The following is a 20,830-nucleotide window of genomic DNA, read 5'->3' as shown; positions in this document are numbered from 1 at the left end:
CTCTGCACTCTCTCCAGTGCGATAACATCCCTCTTATTGTGTGGGGACCAAAAATGCACTTCAGTCGTGGCTTGACTGCTGTTGTATGAACTTGGGACACAACTGGCAGTGTTACATTACTGGACGCATCACCACAGCGCTGACTACCTGTACTGGTGACATCAGAGCTGGTTGAAGTCTTCGATGAAATGGGGAGCAAATTCAAAAATCAGAAGTGGCAGATGGAGTATAGTGTAGGGAAGTGTATGGTTATGCACTTTGGTAAAAAGAATAAAGGTGGAGGCCATTTTCTAAACGGGGAGAAAATTCAAAAATCTGAGGTGAAAAGGGACTTGCGAGTCCTTGTGCAAGTTTCCCTAAAGGTTAACGCAGGTTGAGTTGGTGGTGAGGAAGGCAAATTTTGAGAGGACAAAAATATAAAAGCAAGGATGTAATGCTGAGGTTTTCTAACACATTGCTCAGACCACATTTGGAGATTTGTGAGCAGTTTTGGGCCCTCAGTTATTGAAAAGCCTAGATAGAGTGGACATTGAGAGGATGTTTCTATTAGTGGGGAGTCTAGAACCACAGCCTCAGAATAGAAGAACATCCCTTTAGAACAGAGATTGGGAGGATTTTCTGTAGTCAGAGGGTGGTTAACCTCTGGAATTCATTATTCTGTGGAGGCCAAGTCATTCAGAATAGTTAAACTGGAGGTCAATTGATTCTTGATTAGTAAGGTCATGGAGAGAAGGCAGTAGAATGATTGAGAAGGAAAATAAATCAGCCATGATTGAACGGCTGAGCAGATTTGCTGGGCTGAATGGCCTAGTTCTGCTCCCATGGCCTTCCATTTAATTGGGCAACATTTTAAATGAGGTTTGGCTGCCTCCCCTGTGTCCTGTTAATTGTGTTATGGCTCTGTGAAGGACTGTGAAACATAGTCTGCGCTGAATGTGCTGTACAAATGTGATTTGTTGTTTCTAATGTGTAACAGGCCAGTCACAAAGGCTTTCAGAAACTTCCTTGCGTGCTGATCAGATGATGTTTCACTTCAAAGGCCAGTGGAACAGTTCTCATGTTGATTTAATGGTGCGGTCACTTTCCTTGCTGTCTGGTTAATGATCAATGCCACTATTGATCGTGGGACATGAACTCCGGAAGAACTCCATTCATACTGGTGTTGAGGGGACTGGCCAAGGCCAGTGGGAGGTTGCTAAGGTGAGGTCACATGAGCACCTCGTTTCTGGATGTTAGAGTTTCTGTTGGTGTGAACCCTCAGAAGTGCTGGTCCAAGGCACCATGCTGGTACTGTACCCCGTGGTTTTTGCCTGCTGCTGTCTTGTAGGTGGAATGGCAATAAAGGTATGGTTATTATTGTTCTGTAGCAGGCTGGCAAAAAGTCAACTTCTTCTTCCTCACCTTCCCCCTCAACTGCTCTCACCTGTCACCTGCCAGCTGTGCTCCACACCACACAACTGCTGCCAACTTATTCTGGCTTCTGCCTCCTTCCTTTCCAGTCTTGGTGAAGACCCTTGACTCCTATCAGATTCTCCAGCCGTTTACCTTTCCCATCAGCCTGGTTTCACTTATCACCTTCTAGCTATCCTCCCGCAGGAGATTGTAATTTCTCCAGATTCCAGCATCTGGAGTGCCTTGAGTCTCCGAGTTTCAGCTCGACGAAGGTTACAATCTCCGGAGCCTTTGTGCAGTTCTGAGCATGTACACACCGATGTAACGCCCTTTGTGTTTGGATCCTCAGCCTGCAGTATTTTCCAAATCAGGGGTTCCCAGGGACGGGCTGGAGGATCAAGGCCCCCCTCACCCCTTGCAACACCAGCGTACAGGTAAGAGCTCAGGGTTACTTCACTGCCTATACTGAGATAAGTGGGATGAAGAGAGGTGTGGATGGAAAGGAGAATGTGAAGCTCCTCATAACGTGGCACCAGTGAGTGGTGACTCTTTGCAGGCTGCTCTCGATAAGTCTATTCATTGTTTCAATTATCATCATTAAAACTAAATTTTAAGACTTTAAGAATTATTTGTGATTTCTATTGCACTTTATTTTCCTTCTTCCTTCCTCCATCTGCCTTTCATCCCTCCTCAACTGAATCCAGCTTTACCTGTCAGCCCCTGGTTCACTCCAGCCCCTTATATTGGTTATGGTCCCCTCCCACCCCAGTCATTCCCTTGTCCCCCACCCCCGATCGGCAGGAGATACAAAAGCTTGCAAACAAGCACCACCCGGTTCAAGGACAGATTGTGTCCCGCTGCTATAAGACTCTTGTAAAAATATCTTGTACAACAACGATAATCTCGCACCCTCCTTATTTGCAGCCCTAGCTCCTTGTTATCTGTTGTTACTCTAACTGTAACACTATAATTGGAAGCGTAGTGGTTCATGTAAGGGTATTACAGCACAAGCAACCCAGCTTCAATTCCTGTCACAGCCTATAAGAGGATTGCACTTTCTCCCCGTGAGTGTGTGGGTTTCCTCTGGGTTCTCTGGTTTCCCCTCACAGTCCAAAGGCATACCAGTTGGTAAGTTAATTGGTGATTGTAAAGTTCCCTGTGATTAGGCTAAAGTTAGATTGGGAGTCGCTGGTTGAGCTGGTAGGGCCTGTTTCATGCTCCATCTCTCACATAAAAAAAGCCCACTTGCCAGTTCCCCCACTCCCTCCCTCCCTCTACTCACAGATGGCAGCCGGACTGTTTTGGCCACACACATATTTTGAAAGACAGTGAAAAACTTGATTTTGCATGCCATCTGGACAGATCACTCCATAGATCAGTACATCATGACCGGACAGAAGGGAAAAACAATAACAGAGCGAACATTATTTTATTTTAGAGATACAGCACGTTAACAGGCTGTTCTGGTCCAACGAGCCCACGTCACCCAATTACACCCATGTGAACAATTAAACTACTAACCCGTACATCTTCAGGATGTGGCAGGGACCAAGAGCACCCAGAGGAAACCCACACACTCACGGGGAGAATGTACAAACTTTCTCCCGGAGGATTGAACATAGAAGAGTAGAGCACATTACAGGCCCTTCGGCCCACAGTGTTGTGCCAACCCTCAAACCCTGCCTCCCATATAACTCCCCACCTTAAATTCCTCCATATACCTGTCTAACAGTCTCTTAAACTTCACTAGTGTATCTGCCTCCATCACTGACTCAAGCAGTGCATTCCATGCACCAACCACTCTCTGAGTGAAAAACCTTCCTCTAATATCCCCTTTGAACTTCCCTCCCCTTACCTTAAAGCCGTGTCCTCTTGTACTGAGCAGTGGTGCCCTGGGGAAGAGGCGCTGGCTGTCCACTCTGTCTATTCCTCTTAGTATCTTGTACACCTCTATCATGTCTCCTCTCATCCTCCTCCTCTCCAAAGAGTAAAGCCCTGGCTCCCTTAATCTCTGATCATAATCCATACTCTCTAAACCAGGCAGCATCCTGGTAAATCTCCTCTGTACCCTTTCCAATGCTTCCACATCCTTCCTGTAGTGAGGCAACCAGAACTGGACACAGTACTCCAAGTGTGGCCTAACTAGAGTTTTATAGAGCTGCATCATTACATCGCGTCTCTTAAACCCTATACCTCAACTTATGAAAGCTAACACCCCATAAGCTTTCTTAACTACCCTATCTACCTGTGAGGCAACTTTCAGAGATCTGTGGACATGTACTACCAAGTATCCTGCCATTTACTTTGCACTCTGCCTTGGAGTTTGTCCTTCCAAAGTGTACCACCTCACACTTCTCCGGGTTGAACTCCATCTGCCACTTCTCAGCCCACTTCTGCATCCTATCAATGTCTCTCTGCAATCTTCGACAATCCTCTACACTATCTACAACACCACCAACCTTTGTGTTGTCTGCAAACTTGCCAAGCCACCCTTCTACCTCCACATCCAAGTCGTTAATAAAAATCACAAAAAGTAGAGGTCCCAGAACAGATCCTTGTGGGACACCACAAGGATGATGGAATTGAACTCCAAACTCCGACACCCTGGGCTGTAATAGCGTTACGCTAACTACTATGCTACTGTTTCTTAGGAAGGGGAGGATGTGAGGCTTCAGCTGTATGGAGAAGCTGTACAGTCTTCCTCTGAGTAACCTGAGACACTAACTCTGGGTGGGAACAGATTTCCCAGAAATGGAAAAAGTCATGGTCTTAGAATCATGGAAAGTTTACCTACATAGGAAGCCATCCTGCCCTTCATATCCAGTCTGGTGAGAGAAGATGTACCCAACCCAATGCCTCCTTATACAATGAGTTCATATTCTATGGGTCCCAGTTATTAAAATTTAACTAGCTCTTGAAAGTTCCTCCATCACCCTGTTTCTTCCCCTTCTACCACTCACTCCATTTGTCCATCACTCACAGACTCCTCCAACTGGGTTCCCTCACTTTCCTGTTCCCACCTGCCCTCCCAACCACCCTTAATTGGTTCCATGCTCCACCTTCCTCTCCTACCAGATTCCACCATCTTTGTTGTCTCCAGCTTTCACCTCTCAACTTATGTCACTGTTCCCACTCTCCAATCCTTCAATTACCCATCACACCCCTTCTAGATTGGAAGAAGGGTCTCAGCCTGAAATACCTGTTTATTCTTTTCTACAGATGCTCCCTGACCTTCTGAGTTCCTCCAACATTTTGTGTGTGTTACTCCCTTCCTCACTTGGATCCAATGATCACCTGCAGGCTTTTGCTCCACCCCATCCCATCACCTTTTCCCATTGGCTATCACCCCTCTGCCCTTCATTCCTGATGAAGGGCCTTGGCTCAAAATGAAGACTGTCCATTTTGCTCCACAGATGCTGAGTTCCTTCAGCAGTTTGTTTCTTTTTTCCAGATTTGAACAACTGCCGTGTTTTGTGGTTTCCACTTTCTGAGTGTGATAGCTCCTTTGATTACCATTCTTCCAGGTAGTGAGGTCCACTGTCCTACCTCTCTTCATCTTCTCCCCATGGATTCTGTCCCATCAAGTTCCACATTTCATCTCCCAGTTTCCGACACTATCTGTACTCTCCCCTCGTTCTCCTCGCCTGGATCCACTCATCACCTGCCAGCACTTGTCTCATCCCTTCCCTCCAGCTTTTTATACTGATTGTCTCCTCTCTACCTTTCAGTCCAGAATTAGGCTCTTGACCTGAGACGTTGCCTGCCCATTCCCCTCCGTAGGCACGCCGAGATCATCCAGATTTCTGTGTGTTGCTCGAAGCCATCAGGATAGTCAGGTCCAGCCCGTTGGTGTCGGGGGAGACAGTGCTAGGCTGCACCTGTATTGACCTACTGAGCTGAATCTTACACTGACTTGAATCTAACCCATTCAGTCTTCACAGAAAACGGCTCGCTCTGTGCCTTTCCCTTCCGGTTCAGGGGCAAGTTGTTTCGGACATGTGTGCCAAGCAAGCAGTCAGGTAAAAACTGGTGAGTGCGAGCACCCTCTTCCCTTTTGTCTGTGTGCTTCCTTGAAAAAGTAAGGCATTGATAGGATCATGGGCTCAGGAAAGCCTTGTAGGAATCTGTGTCAAATTATCCCTTTTTGACCATACACCATAAATCCATAGGACATGGGAGCAGAATAAGGCCATTCAGCCCATCTACTCCGCTCTGCCATTCAATCATAGCTGAATTATTATCCCTCTCAACCTCAGTCCCCTGCCTTCTCCTCGTAATCTTTGACACTCTTACCTCTCAACCTCCACTTTAAAGATACCTATGAAGATACCAGTGCCTATTGAATCCAAAGCTATCAAACGTGTGCAGAACCATCAAATACTCCCCCGACGTTAAGCCCTTCATTCCTGAAATCATTCTTGTGAAGCTCTTCTGAAACTCTCTAACACTAGTGCATCATTTTTAAATAAGGGGCTCAAAACTGTTCACGATACTCCGAGTGTAGTCTGACCAATTTCCTTAAAAAATCTCAGCATTACATCTTTGCTTTTATATCCTAGTCCTCTTGAAATGAATGCTAACATTGCATTTTCCTTCCTTACCACTGACTCAACCTGTCAGTAAACCTTTTGGGAATCCTGCACAAGGACTCCCAAGTGTCTATGCACCTCTGATTTCTGAATTTGCTGCTCATTTAGAAAACAGTCGATGCCTTTATTCCTTCTACCAAAGTGCATGTTTTTTATAGAATTTTATAGAATCATAGAGCAGTTATCATCATCATTATGCTTAGTAATCCAAAACTGCAGATGCTGAAAATCTGAAATAAAAACAAAAATGCTGAAAATAACAAGGTAACACGAGTGAATCTGCAGATGCTGGAAATAAATAAAAACACAAAATGCTGGCAGAACTCAGCAGGCCAGACGGCTTCTATGGGAGGAGGTAGTGACGACGTTTCAGGCCGAAACCCTTCATCAGGAGAGAAGTAACATGGGATGGTCAAGGCGGGATAAGAAGTGCGGGGAGGGATAAAGTAGAGAGCTAGGAAGTGATAGGCTGGAGGGAAATGGGCTAGGGGGAAGGTGGAGAATTATGGGAAATAAAAGAGAAAGAAAGGTAGGGCTGGGGGGAGATTATAGTGAGGGGGGAAAAAAGAGAGAGTAAGAGAACCAGACTAAAATAATAGATAGGGATGGGGGTAAGGGCGGGGCAGGGGTATCAACGGAGGTCTGTGAGTTGGATGTTCATGCTGGCAGGTAGGAGGCTACTGAAAATACTCTGATGGTCAGAGAAGGAGAGAGAAAGAGTAAGGGAGAGAAGGTGTGTAAGAGAAAGAGAGAAAGGGAGGCAGAGAGAGAGACAGAGAAGGAGAGGGAGAGGTAGGGGGGAGTGAGACAGAGAAGGAGAGGGAGAGGTAGGGGGGAGTGAGACAGAGAAGGAGAGGGAGAGGTAGAGGGAGGGGGGGGGGAGAGAAAATAAAGAAAGGCAGTACTGAGCTGTTCAGGCCTGTGTGGAATGCCAGAGAGCACTGGGCTCCGAGGCGTCACTTGTGATTAATTGTGACCAATGCTTTCTGTTCTCTTTCAGGTGTGCCACCACCTCCAATTACGACAAGGATAACCTGTGGGAATATTGTGAAGAGATTAAGCCTCTAGCGCACGGTACAATTCCCTCTCTTGTATAAAGTCAATGCGGGAGAACTCTGGAAACGTTGCAGATGATGCATGACTTGAGTTTGAGGCAGTCCGGAGAAGATTCACAAGGCTGTCTCTGAGAGAAAGGGTTGTAAGATGAGGCAAGACTGAGCAGCTTGGGCGAATTTTCACTGGCGTTTGGATGGACAAGAAGTGTCATCTAAAGCATTCTGCAGGGCTTAACAGGATAGATGACAGGGCAATGTTTCCTTCTAATAGGAAAATCTCGAGCTGGTATGCAGAATTTCAGGGTAAAGGTTTCAGATTTACTTATTACATGTACATCAAAACATACTGTGAAGTATATTATCTGCATTAACAACCAACACCCAAGGATGTGATGGGGGCAGCCACACATTCTGATTCCAGCGTAGCTTGCTTTTCTTGCTCAGCAGAACAACACAGAACACAACACAAGTGACAAAGCAACAACAGCAAAACAAACCTCGTTCCTCCCTCCCACCCACTCACACACACACACAGTCCTCCAACCCCAGTGCAGGCTGTCTTCAGCTTCCAGAAATCTACAAGAAGTCGGCACACAGGATGCAGCCCAACCCATCACAGGTAAAATTGAGCAAACACGAGGAAATCTGAGAGTGATGTTGCAGGAAAGCAGCATCCATCATCAGGGACCCCCACTATCTCTTCATACGTTGGCCTCCAAATAGCAGCCAAGCTGAGAAAAGGAGCTGGAAAAGGCAGGTAATGAAGGTAGTGACACAATTGTAATGGGGGACTTCAATATGCAAGGGAATTGGGAAAATCAGATTAGTGTCAGATCGCAAGAAAAGGAATTTATTGAATGCCTACGAGATGGTTTTTTAGAGCAGATTGTGCTTGAGCCTTCTCAGGGAAAGGCTGTGTTAGATTGGGTGTTGTGTAATAACCCAGATCTTATTAAGGAGCTTAACATAAAGGAACCCTTAGGAGGCAGTAATCATAATATGATTGAAATTTGAGAGGGAGAAGCATAACTCACATGTGTCAGTATCACAATGGAATAAAGGGACTTACAGAAGTATGAGAGAGGAGCTTGCCCAGGAAGATACTGTCGGGGACGACGGCAGAGCAGAGATGGCTGAAGTTTCTGGGAATAGTTCACAAGGCACAAAATAGACATGTCTCACAGAAGAAAAAGTTCTTAAATGTCTGGGGTAGACAACCGTGACTGAGAACGGAAGATAAGGACTGCATAATGGCCAAGGAAAGGGTATATGAGGGAGCAAAAGTGAGTGGAAAGTTGGATGACTGGGAATATTTTAAAATCCAACAAGAGGGAGCTAAAAAAGCTATAAGAAGGGAAAAGATGAAAAATGAGAGCAAACTAACCAATAATATAAAGCAGGATACCAAACGTTTTTTTGGTTACATAAAGAGTAAAAGGGAGGTGAGAGTTAATATTGGACCACTGGACAATGATGCTGGTGAGGTAGTAATGGGGGATAAAGAAATGGCAGATGAACTTAATGGGTACTTTGCATCTGTCTACACTGTGGAAGGCACTAGCAGTGTGACAGAAGTCCATGAGTGTCAGGGAGGAGTGAATGCCACTGCTATTACAAAGGAGAAGTGCTAGGTAAACTCAAAAGTCTTAACCATATAACCATATAACAATTACAGCACAGAAACAGGCCATCTTGGCCCTTCTAGTCAGTGCTGAATGCTTACTCTCACCTAGTCCCACTGACCCGCACTCAGCCCATAACCCTCCATTCCTGGTGGTGGCATCCGTCGGTCTCGAGAGACCATGGATCTGCGCCTGGAGTTTCCAGGGCGCAGGCCTGGGCAGTGTTGTATGGGAGACCGGCAGTTGCCCAAGCTGCAAGCCTTCCCCTCTCCACGCCACCGATGTTGTCCAAGGGAAGGGCACTAGGACCCAAGCAGCTTGGCACCGGTGACGTCGCAGAGCAATGTGTTGTTAAGTGCCTTGCTCAATGACACAAACACGCTGCCTCAGCTGAGGCTCGAACCAGTGACCTTCAGGTTACTAGTCTGATGCCTTGCCCACTAGGCCATGCACCAACACATTCCTCCGTTCCTATCCTGTCCATATACCTATCCAATTTTACTTTAAATGACAATACCGAATCTGTCTCTACCACTTCGACTGGAAGCTCGTTCCACACAGCTACCACTCTCTGAGTAAAGAAATTCCACCTCGTGTTACCCTTAAACTTTTGCCCCCTAACTCTCAACTCATGTCCTCTTGTTTGAATCTCCCCTACTCTCAATGGAAAAAGCCTATCCATGTCAACTCTATCTATCCCCCTCATAATTTTAAATACCTCTATCAAGTCCCCTCTCAACCTTCTACACTCCAAAGAATAAAGACCTAACTTGTTCAATCTTTCCCTGTAACTTAGGTGCTGAAACCCAGGTAACATTCTCATAAATCTCCTCTGTACTCTCTCTATTTTGTTGACATCTTTCCTATAATTCGGTGACCAGAACTGTACACAATACTCCAAATTTGGCCTTACCAATGCCTTGTACAATTTTAACATTACATCCCAACTCCTATACTCAATGCTCTGATTTATAAAGGCCAACATACCAAAAGCTTTCTTCACCACCCTATCCACATGAGATTCCACCTTCTGGGAACTATGCACCATTATTCCTAGATCACTCTGTTCTATTGCGTTCTTCAATGCCCTACCATTTACCATGTATGTCTTATTTGGATTATTCCTACCAAAATGTAACACCTCACACTTAATCAGCATTAAACTCCATCTGCCATCGTTCAGCCCACTCTTCTAACTGGCCTAAATCTCTCTGCAAGCTTTGAAAACCTACTTCATTATCCACAACGCCACCTACCTTAGTATCATCTGCATACTTACTAATCCAATTTACCACCCCATCATCCAGATCATTAATGTATATGACAAACAACATTGAACCCAGTACAGATCCCTGAGGCACACCACTAGTCACCGGCCTCCAACCTGACAAACAGTTATCCATCACTATTCTCTGGCATCTCCCATCCAGCCACTGTTGAAACTATTTTACTACTTCAGTATTAATACCTAACGATTGAACCTTCCTAACTAAGTCGATAAGTCACCTAGACCAGATGGACTACATTCCAGAGTCCTGAGAGAGTTTGCTGAAGAGATAAAATGTATCGGTCATGATCTTTCAAGAATCACTTGATTCTGGCATAGTCCCAGAGGACTGGAAGATTGCAAATGTCACTCCACTCTTTAAGAAAGGAGGAAGGGAAAAGAAAGGAAATTAAAGGCCAGTTAGCGTAACCTCAGTGTTGGGAAGTGTTGGAGGCTATTATTAAGGATGAGGTTTCGGGGTACTTGGAGACTAATGATAAAATAATCAGTCAGCATGGTTTCTGTAGAGGGAAATCTTGCCTGACAAATCTGTTAGAATTTTTCGAGGAAGTATGGGCAAAAAAATGGCAGTGTTTTGCAAATGTATGATAATGCATTTTGGTAAAAGTAACAATAGTCCTGATTATCTAAATTGGAAGAAGGTTCAAACATCAGAGGTGCAGGCGGACTTAGAATCCTTGTGCAAGACTCTCAGAAGGTTAATTTACAGGTTGAGTCTGTGGTAAAGAAGGCAAATGCAATGTTAGCATTTATTTCAAAGGGAATAGAATATAAAAGCAAGGAGGTAATGCTGAGGCTTTATAGTACACTAATCAGGCCGCACTTGGAATCAACCGTTCAGAGCCTGTATCTCAGAAAGGATATGTTGTCATTGGAGAGAGTCCAGAGGAATTTCACAAGGATGATTCCGGGAATGAAGAGGTTATCTTATAGGGAGTGTTTGGCAGCTGTGGGCCTGTACCTGGAACTTAGAAGAATGTTGGTGGGGGGGGGGGGATCTCATTGGAAGGACTAGATAAAGTGGATGTGGAGAGGATCTTTCCAAAGGTGGGGTATCCAGAACTAGAGGGCATAGGCTCAAATCTGAGGGGCAATCTTGCAGAACAAAGGTAAGGATTTTTTTTTAGCCAGAGAGTAGTGAATCTGTGGAATGCTCTGCCACAGACTGCGGTGGAGGCCAAGGCCATGGGTATCTTTAAGGTGGAAGTTGATTGTTTCCTGATTGGTCAGGGAATGAAAGGATATGGTGAGAATGCAGGTGTATGGAGTTGAGTGGGGTCTGGGATCAGCCATGATGGAATGGTGGAGCAGACTCGATGGGCTGAATGGCTTAATTCTGCTCTTATGTCTTATGGTTGTATGGTCTTATGGTCTTCTCACTGCTACCATCAGGAAGGAGGCGCTGGAGCCTCAGGACTCTTACCACCAGGTTCAGGAACAGTTAGGCTCAACCATCAGGCTCCTGAACCGGAGGGAATAACTTCACTCACCAGGGCTGAATTGTCCCACAAACTGTGGATTCACTTTTAAGGACTCTACAACATGTGTTCTTGATATTTATAACTCATTTATTATTATTCTTTCTTTACTTTTTGTACTTACATAATTGGTTGTTTGTTCATCTCTGTCTTGTGCAGTTTCTCATTGATTCTGTACTGTTTCTTTCTTTTTGCTGTGTATGCCCACAAGAAAATGAATCTCATGATCTATGTACTTTTACTTTTGAACATTGAACTTTGAGCTTTAGTGGACTTGAGGATTCACAGTTACATATCAATCGGGGTAGCACAGTAGTAGTGATTCGCGTAGCATTATCACAGTGCTAGCAACCCTTGTTCAATTTGCGCCACTGTCTGTAAGGAGTTTGTACGTTCTCCCCGTGACTGTGTGGTTTCCTCCAGGTGCTCTGGTTTCCTCCCACATTCCAAAGATGTACGGGTTAGTAAGTTAATTGGTGGTATGGGCTCATTGGACTGGAAGGGCCTGGTACCATGCTGTATCTCGAAATTAATAAGTAAAATAAAGTTCAAAGTAAATTTTATTATCAAAGTACACATGTGTCACCATATACAACTTTGAGATTTGTTTTCTTGTGGGCATACTCAACAAATCTATAGAATAATAACTATAACAGAATCAATGAAAAATCGCCCAACTAGGGTGTTCAACCAGAAAGCAGAAGACAACAAACTGTGGAAATACAAAAAGAAGCAACAATACTATTAAATAAATAAGCAATAAATATTGAGAATGTGAGATGGGGAGTCCTTGAAAGTGAGTCCATTGGTTATGGGAAAAATCCCATGATGGGGCAATATCAAAGAGAAACAGGACAGAGGGATGCTGAGAGGTGGGCAGGAACAAAGACAGCATGTGTCTACAGGTCCTTATGGTTGCTCGACAGGCTGATAAGGTGGTGGTAGCGTATACAAGTCATTGTGTCATTGAATTATACAGCACAGAAACAGGCCCTTTGGCCCATCTCACCCCTGCCAACCAGTGCCAACTTTTCTCATAGAATAGTTGAGTCATGTAACAGGAAAATGGACCCTTCTGCCCAATTGATCCTTGCCAACCAATATTCACTTCTAAGCCCAGGTTTGGCCCATATCCCTAAACCTTTCTCATCTATCTACCTGTCCAAGCACCTTTTAAATGTTGTTAATATAATTGAGTGGATTGATTTTAAATCAGAAAAATTTATTTATTTATTTATTTATGTACTGAGATACAACATGGAACAGGCCCTTCCTTCCCTTCGAGACATGCCGGCAGCAATTCCCCGAATTTAATCCGAGCCTAATCACGGGACAATTTACAATGCCCAGTTAGGAAACCCAAATGGTCATGGGGAGATTGTACAAACTCCTTACAGGCAGCGGTGGGAATTGAACCCTGGTCATCGATACCGTAAAGTATTGTACTGACCACTACGCTATTGTGCCGCCAATTGTGCTGTTTATTGTAGGAACATGAAGTGAATTAAGTGTCTCTGTGCTACAGAATAACCTGCCCTCATATTTATTTCACAGATTATTGTCAGAACCACATGTGCTGGCATGGGGGTGCCTGTGTCAATAATCCCAGCGAACAGAGCTATAAGTGTCTGTGCACCGAACCATTCACAGGAGACTTCTGTGAGAAAGGTGAGTGATAAGTAGGGTGGGCAATATGGTAGCATAGTGACTGGTATAATGCTTTGCAGAGCCAGCGACTGGGTCAATTCCCACTGCTGTCTATAAGGAGCTCCGATGCTTTCCCAAGGACCGTGTGGGTTTTCTCCGGGTGCTCCAGTTTCTTCCTACATGATGTACGGGTTAGTGTAGTAAGGTATGGACATGCTATGTTGGCAGCAGAAGCTGGTGCCCCCAGCATTGTGTTGGTCGTTGGCACAAATGATGCATTTTTCTTTATACGTGTGACAATAAAGCTAGTCTTTAAAAACATTCTCACTGGTACAGCAAAAAGCTTAGAACACGAGGAAGTAGAAGGCCCATGTTACTCTTGTCTGCCCCAGCAGAGGTTATAGGTGGAGTCTTTCTTAGGAAAAAGGATTTTTTTTTAAAGATTAGCTTTATTTGTCATACTTACATTAAAACATACAGAGAAATACATTGCATCAAATCTAATCAGAAAAGGAATGTGCTGGTCAGCCTATATGTGCTGTCAACATAGCATGCCCACAACTTACTAACTATAATAAGTGCATCTTTGGATTAGCTGGGCTTCTCCTTCCTCTGTGCAACCTCAGGACTGGAGGGAAAGATGAGGCGTCAGCTTAAGAAGTTGGGGGGAGGGGGGAAGAAGTACAAGGTGGCAGGTGATAGGTGAGATTGGGAGGGGGAGGGGTGAAGTAAGGAGCTGGGAAGTTGATTGGTGAAAGAGATATAGGGCTGGAGAAGGGGGAATCTGTTAGGAAAGGACAGGAGACCATGGAAGAAAGGGAAGGGGGAGGAGCACCGACAGACAGACAGACATACTTTATTGATCCTGAGGGAAATTGGGTTTCGTTACAGCCGCACCAACCAAGAATAGTGAAGAAATATAGCAATATAAAACCATAAATAATTAAATAATAAGTCAATCATGCCAAGTGGAAATAAGTCCAGGACCAGCCTATTGGCTCAGGGTGTGTGACACTCTGAGGGAGGAGTTGTAAAGTTTGATGGCCACAGGCAGGAATGATTTCCTATGACGCTCAGTATGGCATCTCGGTGGAATGAGTGTCTGGCTGAATGTACTCCTGTGCCTAACCAGTACATTATGGAGTGGATGGGAGTCATTGTCCAAGATGGCATGCAACTTGGACAGCATCCTCTTTTCAAACACCACTGTCAGAGAGTCCAGTTCCACCCGCACAACATCACTGGTCTTATGAATGAGTTTGTTGATTCTGTTGGTGTCTGCTACCCTCAGCCTGCTGCCCCAGCACACAACAGCAAACATGATAGCATTGGCCACCACAGCCTCGTAGAACATCCTCAGCATCGTCCGGCAGATGTTAAAGGACCTCAGTCTCCTCAGGAAATAGAGACGGCTCTGACCCTTCTTGTAGACAGCCTCAGTGTTCTTTGACCAGTCCAGTTTATTGTCAATTCATATCCCCAGGTATTTGTAATCCTCCAGCATGTCCACACTGACCCCTTGATTGGAAACAGGGGTCACCAGTGCCTTAGCCCTCCTCAGGTCCATCACCAGCTCCTTAGTGAGGTGATGGGCAGGTAAGGAGATAAGGTGAGAGAGGGAAACGGGAATGGGGAATGGTGAAGGAGAGAAGTGGGGGCAATTACTGAAAGTTCGAGAAACTGATGTTCATGCTATCAGGTTGGAGACCACCCAGATAAAATATAAGGAGTTGCTTCTCCAACCTGGCCTTACCCTGGCTGAAGAGGAGGCCATTGACTGACATGTTGGAATGGGAATGGAAAGTAGAATTGAAATGGGTAGCCACCAAGAAATCCTGCTTTTTGTGGTGGATGGTGCAAAGATGATCAGTGAAGTGGTCTCTCATTCCATTCTGGGCCTCAGCAATACACAGGAGGCCACGCCAGGAGCACCGAATACAGTAGATGACCCCAACAGACTCACAGGTGAAGTGTCGCACAGGTGAAAGGGCTGTTTGGAGCCCTGAAAGGTAGTGAGGGAGGAGGCGTAGTGGCACTTGTTCCACTTACAAGGATTAGTACCAGGAGAGAGATCAGTGGGGAGGTATGAGCGGACAAGGGAGCGATCCCTGCGGAACCTGGAAAATGGGTGGGGGGAGGTGGAGGAAGGGAAAGATGTACTTGGTGGTGGGATCCTGTTGGAGATGGCAGAAGTTGTGGAGAATTATGTGCTCAATGCAGAGGCTTTTAGAGTGGTAGGTGAGGACAAGAGGAACCCCACCCCTGGTGGTGGCAGTGGGAGGAAGGGGTGAGGGCAGATGTCCATGAATTGGAAGAGATGCTGGTGAGGGCAACTTTGAATCCCTTCCTGTGATCCTTACTTTGTGAGCTTGTATGAAACTATAATTTGATGAAGCATTAACCTGTATATTAAACCAGCAGAAATGACCAAACTCTGGAAACCCACTGAGTGCGAAGGCCACTGTGTCTTCTAGCTCTTATCCACCTTGATCCAAACCGCCCGACTGCCCACTCCATTGTGCATTGAGATTCACGTGGGGAGAGGAAAGCCACGTTATATAACAATCTTAGAACACAACTCAGAAATAGACCTTTTTGCCCATCTGGTCTGTGCCAATCTGTTTTACTGCCTAGTATCGTTTATCCGCACCCAGATCATAGATCGATTAATAACTGCTCCTTGGATTCCAGCAAGCTTCCTGTTTTCCCAAGAATTCCCTGCGGGCTAGGATACAATACAGCATAGCACAGCACAGGAACAGCCTCTTCTGCCCATCATGTCTGGTGCCAACCATGATACCAATCAACTAAATTTGAACTGAGAGCAACACACACACAAAATGCTGGAGGAACTCTAAAGGACAGGCAGCATCTATGGAAATCCCGAGCAACACACTCAGAATGCTGGAGGAGCGTAAGAAACAGGAGCAGGAGTCGACCATCTGGCTTGTTGAGCCTGCTCCGCCTTTCAATAAGATCACGGCTGATCTGACCATGGAATCATCTCCACCTACCTGCCTTTTCCCCATAACCCTTAATCCCTGCTATGCAAAATTCTATCCAACCTTGTTTTAAATATATTTACTGAGGAAGCCTCCACTGCTTCATTGGGAAGAGAATTCCACAGATTCATGATTCTCTAGGAAAAGTTATTCCTTCTCATCTTCGTCTTAAATCTACTTCCCTCGAATCTTGAGGCTATGTCCCCTAGTTCTAGTCTCACCTACCAGTGGAAACAACCTTCCTGCCTGTATCATCTATCACTTTCATAATTTTATATGTTTCCATTAGATCTTCTTTCATTCTTCTGAATGCCAGCGAGTACAGTCCCAGGCAACTCAATCTCTCCTCATAGTCTAACCCCCTCATCTCTGGAGTCAACCTGGTGAACCTCGTCTGTACCACCTCCAAAGCAAGTATATCCTTCCTCAAGTAAGGAGACCAGAACTGCACGCAGTACTCCAGATGCGGCCTCACCAGTACCCTGTTCAGATGCACTATAACCTTCCTACTCTTAAATTCAATGCCTCTAGCAATGAAGGCCAACATCCCATTTGTCTTCTTGATAGCCTGCTGCACCTGCAAACCAACCTTCTGTGATTCATGCACAAGTACTCCCAAGTCCCTCTAAGGATCCCTAACTACAAGCACACTAATTTTATCTGTCTCATTGCACAGGACCAGATCTAAGATAGCAAGTTCCCTTGCAGGTTCAGTAACATGCTGTTCAGGAAAGCCATCATGGATGCATTCTATGAAGTCCTCCTTATAGATTCATCCAATCTATGTGCAAGTTCAAGTCCCCCATGACAGCTGCTGTTCCATTCTGACAGGCCTCAGATATTTCTCTGTTTATTGCCTGTGCCACTGGAATGTTATTATTCAGCGGCCGATAGACAACTCCCACCAGTGATTTTTTCCCTTTACTATTCCTAATCTCTACCCAGATGGAGTCCACATTCTGCTCCTTAGATTTTATATCATCTCTCACTATCACCCTGATCTCATCTTTAATGAAGAGTGCTACTCCACCTCCCTTACCTTCCTGCCTATCCTTCTGTATTGTCTGATATCCTTGGATATTTAATTTCCAATCCTCTCCACCCTGCAACCACGTCTCTGTAATGGCCACTATATCATACCTCTTTGTAATGATTTGAGCCACAATTTCACTGACCTTGTTTTGAATACTATGGGTATTCAAATAAAGTGCCCTTACACTCAATTAAAATCTTGTAATTTTTTACTCTTTTGCACCTGACTTTCTTCACTCCACTCTTACTTTTCTCTTTTTTATCTTTTGTTTTTTCTTTATCTTCATCCACACTTTTCTTTATTACTTTATCTATGCTTTTCCAATCTATTGAAGCTAGCCCCTACTATTTAGTTTAAAGCCCTATCCACACCCCTAGTTATGTGATTCACTAGGATCCATGTCCCATCACGGTTCAGATGGAACCTGACCCATTGGTACAGCTCCCTCCTTCCCCAATACTGGTGTCAATTTCCCATGAAGTCAAACCCATTTCTCCCACACCTTTGCTTGAGCTACTCAACTCTCTTCCTGATCTAACTTGCTAACTTGCACGTGGGTCAGGTAGGAATCCAGAGATTACCACCTTTTTGGTTCTGCTTTTTAATTTAGTCCCTAACTGCTCAAATTCACTCAACAGAACCTCTTTCCTCATTCTACCTATGTCATTGGTACCTACATGGACCACAACAACTGGATCTTAGCTGCAAATTCCTCTGCAGGTCAGATAAGATGTCCCGAACCCAGGCAACAGACACACAACACAACCTTCAGGATGCTCTATCCTCATGACAGGAACCATGTTTATTCCCCTGACTATACTACCTATCTCCAATTACCACTACATTTCTCTTCTTTCTCTACCTCTGAATGACTCCCTGAACTACAGTGCCACAGTTAGGTTGCTCATCCTTCCTACAGCCCCCACTCTCATCCACACAGGGAGCAGGAATCTCAGACCTGTTGGACAAGCTCAAGGGCTGAGTCTCCTCCAGCACTGTCTCTTGGATCCCACTACCCACCTCATTCACAGTCACACCCTCTTGTCCCTGACCACAGACTGAATTTGAGGCAGCTAATCTAATGGGTGTGACTACCTCCTGAAACAGAGAATCCAGGTAACTCTCCCCCTCCCTGATGTGCCACAGTGTTTGAAGCTCAGATTCCAGGTTATCAACTTTGAGCCTGAGTTCCTCGAGCAGCTAACACTTGCTGCAGATAAGGTCACCAGCTATGTTCCCTCTAAGCTGTTGCATGTGTGTGCGCACACACATTTTTCAACCAGCACACAAAGGAAATTAATGTGCGCACAAAAGGTTAGTTACCTAAAATAATGTAGTAATTAATAATTGTACTTATTGAAATAATATTTTAGCTAAATGTTTCTGTTAACTATTTAGTCGGTTTTTCAAATACCACAATGTATGTCACTAATTTACGTCACCTCACCTTTCCTGTACGGCTGCATCACAGTGGCAGCTATCTTTGGCGGACAGTTTTCATATTGTAAAGTTTACAAAGATCTGTTTCAAATCCTGTAGATAGCTTACTAAGTTTTTATTGAAAAAAGTAATTGATTCACCATGTCGAATTCAAAAGAAGCGAAGGGCGTGAAGCGCAAAAGAACTGCAAATTTGTTTAAAGTTGAATAGCTTAACAAAGTAGTAGACACTGCTACACCGAAAGCTCATGAGGCCATGAGCGTTCAGCTACGAGAAATATTTATGTATGATTCAGAAACTGGAGTTTTCTGTTTGTATTGTCGTGATGCGAAAGTTGCTGGAGAATTTGCTAGTGGAAAGAAGTGGCATGATATTTGGAAACTTGACTTTTTGAAGCATCATTTGACAAGTAAATCACATTTGGACGGTGTACCAAAACTCAGGCAGCAGAACCCGTCATTACCCGTTACTGGAGTGCTACGCATTCCAGGTGAATGTCATTTGGATATGTTAATGAGAGTCAAAAGCTATCAATTGGATGGAAGCACTATTAGGATGGGTAAATGCTAAAGACAGGAGAGAGAAAAAATAACTGAGTGACTGTATGTTATTTTGTTGTTATTCTGTGCAGTTTTATGTCAAATATTTTGTAAACCGACAAACTGTGCCATGTGTGCATTCAGTGCGCACATACTTTTGTCACAGGAAAAAAAATTGCACAACCTAAGATTTTTGTGCACACTGACTACTAAAAATTAGAGGGAACATTGGTCACCAGGAACCACATCTTGCAGCTGCAGCTCATTACCTGATCCTGCATCATCCCTTTATTTAATTAGCTGTAATTTAGTGCCTTTTTATTCAACCACCACATTAGCCTTGCTTGCTACTTACCTGTGCCTCCTGGCCAAAGCCTCAAGTTGCCACTCCTACACTGGTCCCCTCACACAATGGCCGCTCTGCTTTGACCCTGCTTGACTTTTATTTGCACCTACTAATGAAACGCGAATCGATCGGTGCACTGTTAATGCGCTGATCCCTGCAAAATGCTCCTTTTTTAAACTCTTCTCCCCGACCTGTGTGAAGCTTGCTCACTCTGCGAATTGGTTGGTCCGCTATTAACTCAGCAGTTCAGGCAGCATCTATGGAGTTAAATAAATAGTCAATGTTTCGGGTCAAGAGCCTTCATCAGGACTGGAAAGGAAGGGGATAAATCTGGAATAAGAAAGTGGGAGGAGGGGAAAGAGTACAAGCTGGTCGGTGATAAATAAAACAGGTGAAGGGGAAGGTGGGCAGTTGTATTATGGTCATATATACCAAGGTATAGTGAAAAACTTGTTTTGCATACCATCCGTACAGATCATTTCAACACGTCAGTACAATGAAGTAGTAAAAGGGAAAAGAATGACAGAATGCAGAACAAAGTGTTACACAAATGGAGAAAGCGCAGAACAGAACAGGCTGCCAATAAGGTGCAGGGCTATAACAAAAGAGACAGTGAGGCTAAGAGTCCATCTCATTGTACAAGGGGACCATATAGTGTTATAAGTGTGGGATAGAAGCTGTCCCTGAACCTGGTCAGATGTGCTTTTAGGCTTTTGTATCTTCTGCGTAATGGGAGAGGAGAGAAGAGTGAATGTCAGGGTGGGTGGAGTCTTTGATTGAATTGAGGCAGTGTAGACAGAGTCGATGTAGGGGAGGCTGAAGTGCTGAGCTGCGTCCACAGATTTCTGCAGTTGCTTGTGGTCACGTGCCGAGCAGGCAGCATGGTAGTGTAGCGGTTAGCACAGCGCTATTACAGCACCGGTGACCTGGGTTCATTTCAGCCGCTGTCTGTAGTGAGTTTGAATGTTCACCGCATGACCTCGTGGCTTCCCTCCAGGTGCTCCAGTTTCCTTCCACGCTCCAAAGATGTACGGGCTCGTTTGTAAATTGGTCATATGGATGTAATTGGGTGGCGTGTGCTCACTGGGGTGGAAGGTCCTGTTACCGTGCCGATTCACTAAATAAAAATGTAAATTTAAGAAACTCTTAGAGAAGTGCATGGGTATTAGAAAAATGGAGGGTTATAGGAGAGGAAAGGATTAGATTGATCTAGGTTGACACAATGTCATGAGCTGAAGGCCCCGTACTGTTCTATGTTCTAATATGAAACCAAAGTGAAATGCATTAATGTTGAGGGGATTGTTGGAAAGAGAAAGAGAATGGGACTAAGAAGCTTGCTCTTTGGGAGAGCCATCATGAACTGAAGGGGCAGAATGGCATTTTGGTCTGTATTATTTTA

The 20,830-nt window shown here is 44.7% G+C and overlaps 1 protein-coding gene across 1 annotated transcript in view; it reads left to right on the top strand.

Annotated features, from left to right (window-relative positions):
• The first annotated feature begins 1,185 nt into the window (after positions 1-1,185).
• The window catches only part of LOC140728866 (hepatocyte growth factor activator), a 65,125-nt gene continuing 45,480 nt past the window's right edge, over positions 1,186-20,830 (top strand). Inside the window, exons 1-5 of the mRNA XM_073047904.1 lie at positions 1,186-1,344; positions 1,742-1,826; positions 5,325-5,421; positions 6,982-7,055; positions 12,979-13,092. Coding sequence (XP_072904005.1) covers positions 1,282-1,344; positions 1,742-1,826; positions 5,325-5,421; positions 6,982-7,055; positions 12,979-13,092 — 433 coding nt within the window. The 5' untranslated portion in view covers positions 1,186-1,281. The remainder of the gene's footprint in view (positions 1,345-1,741; positions 1,827-5,324; positions 5,422-6,981; positions 7,056-12,978; positions 13,093-20,830) is intronic.

The sequence above is a fragment of the Hemitrygon akajei genome, chromosome 6, assembly GCF_048418815.1.
Source record: "Hemitrygon akajei chromosome 6, sHemAka1.3, whole genome shotgun sequence".
NCBI classification, from domain to species: domain Eukaryota; kingdom Metazoa; phylum Chordata; class Chondrichthyes; order Myliobatiformes; family Dasyatidae; genus Hemitrygon; species Hemitrygon akajei.
The sequence above is the reverse complement of the archived record's forward strand: the minus strand, read 5'-3'. Positions and strand labels throughout refer to the sequence as shown.